Source organism: Rattus rattus, chromosome 7 (genome assembly GCF_011064425.1).
Source record: "Rattus rattus isolate New Zealand chromosome 7, Rrattus_CSIRO_v1, whole genome shotgun sequence".
Classification (NCBI taxonomy): Eukaryota; Metazoa; Chordata; class Mammalia; order Rodentia; family Muridae; genus Rattus; species Rattus rattus.
Window position 1 is genome coordinate 8410299 of NC_046160.1, and position 5926 is coordinate 8416224.

The following is a 5926-nucleotide window of genomic DNA, read 5'->3' on the forward strand; positions in this document are numbered from 1 at the left end:
TTTTTTTTTTCAGCTTTCAGAAACTTTATTTTCCTTCCGCCTTTTTTCCCTTCGCTCAGGCACCTGCAGAGGAGCTCAGGACCACTCAGTGGTGGCTCCAACCCACTCAGTGGCCTGTGCTGTGGGAGCTGCTGACCAGTCCTCAGTGGCCGGCTGTGCACTCCAGTCTTCCGTGGGGAACTGCTGGATGGGCACAGAGGGCACCTGCACACCCTCAGACCAGTCGGCCACCTCAGGCTGAGCAGCAGTGAACTCAGGCGCTGGTGCAGTCCATTCACCCTGGAATTCCTCCTTGGTCACAGCCTTCTCAGCAGCAGCCTGCTCCTCCTTCTCAATCTCCTCTGGGTCCCTGTAGAAGTAAGGATCAGGCATAACCTCCCATGGGTGCTCACGGGAGATAGCTCCTCGCATGCGGAGTATTTCCTGGGCCAGCATCCACCACATGAGACCCACTGAGTGAGCTCCCTTGTTGTTGCATGGAATGGCAATGTCCACATAGCGCTGGGGAGAATCTGTGTTACACAGAGCAATGGTGGGCAGGTTGACGTAAGAAGCCTCTGTGAGGGGCTGGTGGTCAGCCCGGGGATCGGTCACCACTAGAAGCCGTGGCTCCCTGAAGGCTGCTGGGATCTGGTTAGTGAAGGTCCCAGGTGTGAAGCGGCCAGCAATTGGAGTGGCTCCTGTGGCAGCGACAAACTTCAGCACAGCTCGCTGGCCAGTGTTCCTGGAGGAGATGACGCTGACGTCAGCAGGGTTCTCAATGGCAACAATAGCGCGAGCGGCTAGCAACAGCTTCTCCCAAGTCCTCTTCAGGTTGATAATGTAGATACCTAGGCCAGCAAATGGGATTCTTGTGGGGGCCTTTCCAAGACAGGGTCTGTGGAACCCTGGCTGTCTGCAGAACAAGCTGATCAGAGATTTGCCTGTCTGCCTCTTGAGCACTAGGATTAAAGGCACCACCACACCTGGCCACAAGTGGATCTTTAAAGTGGGTGCCCCAGGTTTGCTAACCTCATTGCTCTGTAAAGGGACGCTGCTGGAAGGCAGAGTATGTGTATGTGGCAGTGACCACTACCAAACTCCAGTCATAGAGGCAAGCTCTACTGGTGTTAGTGAAAATCCTGCCGTATGTTCAATGTAGCACACTTCCTACACTCAGAAGTTCACTGGCCAAGACTGGCCTCCACCCTGAGCTTTAATAATGTGCAGGAAAGTTTTATATTCTTAAATGAGTTATATAAACACAATGCCTATCTAAGAGTAACAATATTAATTTCAAATTTTCAATGTGTCAAATGTATCAATATACAGATTTATAACAATGAAAATCATAATTCCATATCAATACACAAATTCTGTACCAATGAAAGGAAATATAACTTCAATTTTGCATCAATTATAAAGATTTCTATTAATGTAAGATTATGGCTTTGTATAGAATAAAATTAGCAATTTTGTAATTTAGTAATATAGTAATTTGTAAGAAAATTAGTAATCCATCCTATCTATTCCCTCCGCGTTCAAAATGATGACCATTTACAAATTATCCCTTAAGATGACAACCTATCTATTTGTAAAATAAGCATAACCAAGCACCCAAGCCCAAGGAATTAGGCTGACAACTCTCCATGGCTCCTTCCTACTGAAAAAGGGCAAAGAGAAATTCTTTAAAGAGGTGGAAAGGGGTAGAAAATTGGTTAGACTTAAGAAAGCTAGCTTTAGCATGTGTTATCCAGTCTTTGTATATTTGGAAGGCTCAGGGCTTGACTGAAGTTCTAGCTGGTCTGTCTGCAAGGTTGGATAAAGTGAGGTCATCTGGCATCATCAACTCTTCCTGAAGCCGTTTTGGAAGCAAGTCTCTGGGCAGCATCGGGAAGCAAGGGCTTAAACAGCAGGTCATTTGAGCATCTCTGAGGATGAAACTTGTCAGAGCTGCACATTCTGTAATATATGAATCTCACACCCAAAATGTTAGCACCATTCAGATGTTCTGTGGATTGTGCAGGGTGCACAGATCAGTGAAGGATGAAATTCTGCTCCCTCTTTGCGCAGATGAAAGACAGCTGTCTTTTATATGAGTTAATTTGGTCAATAACCAACTGTAATAAATCTTCGTTCATGCCATATGAAGGAGGGCACGAAGAATCTCAAGGATTCCATAACCAACAAGTTTCATTGTCTCATTGTTTCATGTCAAGGAATCAGCAGATCAAGTTACCTGTCCTGTTTGATTTTTTTTTTCTGCTTTTTTAAATCTTCAGGGGGTCTGCCCCCGTCATATCTGATCCATATCACCCTGGGAGGGGTCCAAAGCCTTTTCTCCTTTCCTGTCAACACAAATACAGTGCCTCTTTCCCAAAGTAACATGTTCTTGGTCCAGCAACCAGAAATCATTAAAAGCATACCTTGACCTGTCTCCCAGAGGAATTTTAATACAACCACCAAACTCGTAACCACATTCATTTTGATAATTCAAAGCAATTCAAAGCAATTGAAGCAGTCTAAACAAATGTTAACCACTGAGACGGTGCTTCTTCACCATCTCCTGCTTTTCAACCTATGATTTAAGGTCAGAAACCTCAATATATTATACGTCTATGTGGTTTACTGGGTTGTGTGCCTTTTGTAGATATCTCTCAGGATAGGACAACTAGGCAGTGAAGGCACTTAATATCAGCCTCTGTCGGTGGCAACAGGCAATTAAAGCCATAGCTGATGGTACCCAACAAAAGCAGCTAGGCGCTAATGGCAACTACTGACTCTTAAATTTTTTTTTTTTTTTCTTTTCTTCTTTTCAGAGCTGAGGACTGAACCCAGGGCCTTGAGCTTGCTAGGCAAGCGCTCTACCACTGAGCTAAATCCCCATCCCCAACTCTTAAATTTCTTTAAAGCATTTTTTTCATTCAAACTCCCTAAATTATCTCTTATGTCCTTAAAAACAATTAAATCAAATTTATAAATCTCTATCCTTTATCTGGTGGCCGGAGGCAGGCAGCTTTTATCGTCTGCTTCTCACTGTCTTCCTCCTAGCATCCAGTCAGGGAACCAGCCAGCCTCTTTGCACAGCAGGGGCTCCCAGCAGCTTTGAGCTTTAATTCATCAAAGAATCTCTAAATTATTTTCAATAGTCAGGTCTCACCTACCATGTTGGGGACATCTGTAGCAGTGAGTTTAGCTACACCACTTTGTGCTCCCCGCAGGTCGAGTGCTTCCAGCCACCTCGTCCAGGAGCTCTTTGGGTCTGCAAATGGAAGACAGAAGCACAGACACAGACACACAGACACAGACACACAGTCACAGACACAGACACAGACAGACAGACACACACACATACACACACAGAGAGAGACAGACAGACAGACAGACAGATTCATTAGCTTATTTTTGAAATGCCTTAGCTAGCCCACAGGATGGGTAGTTCAAATCCTCCCTTGGCTATCATAGATTTCCCTCTGCTACTCCTGACTCAACACCCTGTAAATCTATGATCTATCTTTACTGCCCAGTTCCGTCTGGGTGGACCTCTAGACTTTGCTGCCAAAGGCACTTCTGTGTAGCCCTTCTAGGGGATACATTTTTTTCTCATCTACATTTCAGATGATTTTCCCTCTGCAGCTCTAAATCTGATCTGTCTCCCTCTGAAACCTGGCGATTCTCCTCCTCCTCCTTCTCCCCCTCCTCCTCCTCCTCTTCTTCATCCTCTTCTTCTTTTTTCTTTTTTTTTTTTTCCTTCTCCTCCTCCTCTTCTTCTTCTTCTTTTTTTTTCTTTTTCTTTTCCTCCTCCTCCTCCTCCTCTCTCTCTCTCCCTGTTCCCAACCCACACAAATCTCAAGGTCCTGCCCCACCTCCCTTTGCCCAACCATTAGCCGCTTGCATCTTTATTGGTCAATTGAAAACCAACTGGGGACAAGGACCTTCTGTGTTTGGACACTCAGATTCCTGATTAAATCAAAGCATTAGAACCAATCCCCAACGTCCTAAACTTAAAATATAAAATTAAGATGGGCAATAAAGATAAGACTTTTTCTTCTTAGGCAATTTGTACTCAGGTAAAATCTATTATTACAAATACAATTCCATGATTGGATACTTTTTAAAAAATTATTTCATTTTATGGGTATTAGTATCTTACCTACATTCATGTTCATGCACCCATACATGCGTGGTGTCCAAGGAGGCCAGAAGAAGGCATCATATTTCCTGGAACCGGAGTTACAGACAGTTGTTAGCTGCTATGTGGGTGCTGGGAATTGAACCTGGGTCCTCCAGAAGAGCAGCCAGTGCTCTTAGCTGCTGAGCCATCTCCAGCCGTGTGATTGTACACTTTTCAAGTTAAAACGATTAATGCACATTTATAAGTATGAAAATCTGTTATATTGACTATCTACCCAAATACTTTTTCAGAATTTTTTCAAATCTGATTTTGCAGTGCTGAAGATCAAGCGCAGGGCCTCATGCGTTCCAGGGAAGTGCTTGCCAGTGAGTTACTTCCCTGGTCCCTTTCCTAGGAGTCTAAACTCACAATCCCTTTTTATTTATAGTGTTTATTTATAAACACTAGTGGTAGCAACACACTCACGTTGTATATTTGTTCATTTTTCTTTACTGTAACAAAATATACAAGGGTGGATAATGTTTTTAAAAAGAAGTTTACTTAGCTCCCACTTCTAGAGGGTCAGACATATTGTACCAACTTCTGATTGGCTCTGGAGAGGGAATTTATGTGGAAGAGATCAGTTCCCCAGACTCCTCTGCGAATCAGCTTGCAGCGTGTCGCCCAATCTTCATGAAATGTTATTAGCACAACCACTCACTATCCCCTGTTTCAAAAAAGGAGAGCCCTTCATGGCCCTGTCAGAATTCATCCTTGAGTTTGCAATGACACTTAGTGCTTGAACCTTAGGAATACATGGCAGGCAAGTACTCTACTATTAAGCCACATCTTCAGCCTGATATCTAATCTTGTCAGATACTCGAATTAATTGTTCTTGCTCAGGCCTGCTGGTTAACAGCTGATATTTGTACTGATAGAATTTATACTGATATATTTTATTTGCGCTAGGCTATGATTTTAAAATGCTCTAGAAACAAAAAAATTTTTTGACCATTATGGGAAGCTTTATAAAATGGACAGTCAATTTTTATGTCCTGTGATGATTTGCTAGACAAAATTTTGACAGTCAAAATAACAACACTTAGCCAAAATCCCTCCATGACATCACCCAGAACAGCAATGACATGTGCAAATGACATGTTCAAATTCAAAATGTCCCTTCAGGTTCATACGTGGACAGCTTGGTCTTCAGCTAGTGGAACTGTTTTGGGAGGGTCTGAAAACTAGAAAATAGGGCCTCACTGGAGGAAATAGGTCATTGGAGGTGTGCCTCTGACATTTATTTTTGGTTGTGAGCCTAGCCTTTAACGGCTGAGCCATTTCTCCAGCCTGCCCCTGACATTTATACATGGTCCTTACTCCCTCTTTCTCTCTTTGACATCCTACTCACCCTAAGGTGAGCAAGCTTCTCCACATACTTCTGTTGCTGTAATTTTGTGCCTCACCACAGGTCCAAAGGCAACGGAGGCAGCCACGAAGGACTAAACTCTCTGAAACCGTGAGCCCAAATAAATCTTTCCTCCCTTCAGTTGTCTGTCGGGTATCTAACCACAGTGATGCAGAAGTGACTAACACAGCGTTGACCCACACCAGTGGAGCTGTTTCATTTATTAAATTATTTAATGCGTATGTGTGAGTGTGCATCTGACAGAAACCCCTGAAACCAGAGTTACAAGAGGCTGTGAACTGCCAGGTGGGTGCTGGAGACTGAGCTCTGGCCCTGTGAAAGATCAACTAGAACTCTTACATGCTAAGGCATCTCTCCAGCCCGCGATGGGGCAGTTTTCAAATGTATTATTCATAATGTCACCA

The 5926-nt window shown here is 43.7% G+C and overlaps 1 protein-coding gene and 1 non-coding gene across 2 annotated transcripts; both read right to left on the minus strand.

The window, feature by feature from the left end:
• On the minus strand, positions 1-4142 carry LOC116905597 (40S ribosomal protein SA-like). Its single transcript, XM_032908598.1, has 3 exons — positions 4133-4142; positions 3144-3241; positions 1-927 (listed from the first exon to the last, which is right to left on the minus strand). Exons 1-3 carry the CDS (start codon positions 4140-4142, stop codon positions 76-78), a joined length of 960 nt encoding a protein of 319 aa, XP_032764489.1. The 3' UTR covers positions 1-75.
• Positions 1055-1210, minus strand: LOC116906347. Its single transcript, XR_004388627.1, has one exon. It is a non-coding gene; the product is annotated as a small nucleolar RNA SNORA62/SNORA6 family (small nucleolar RNA).
• Positions 4143-5926: the final 1784 nt, after the last annotated feature.

Coding starts and splice junctions, on each gene's coding strand:
- LOC116905597 (XM_032908598.1), bottom strand. Junction 928..3,143: donor CTACAGATGTCCCCAACATG/GTAGGTGAGACC, acceptor CTCAAGAGGCAG/ACAGGCAAATCTCTGATCAG.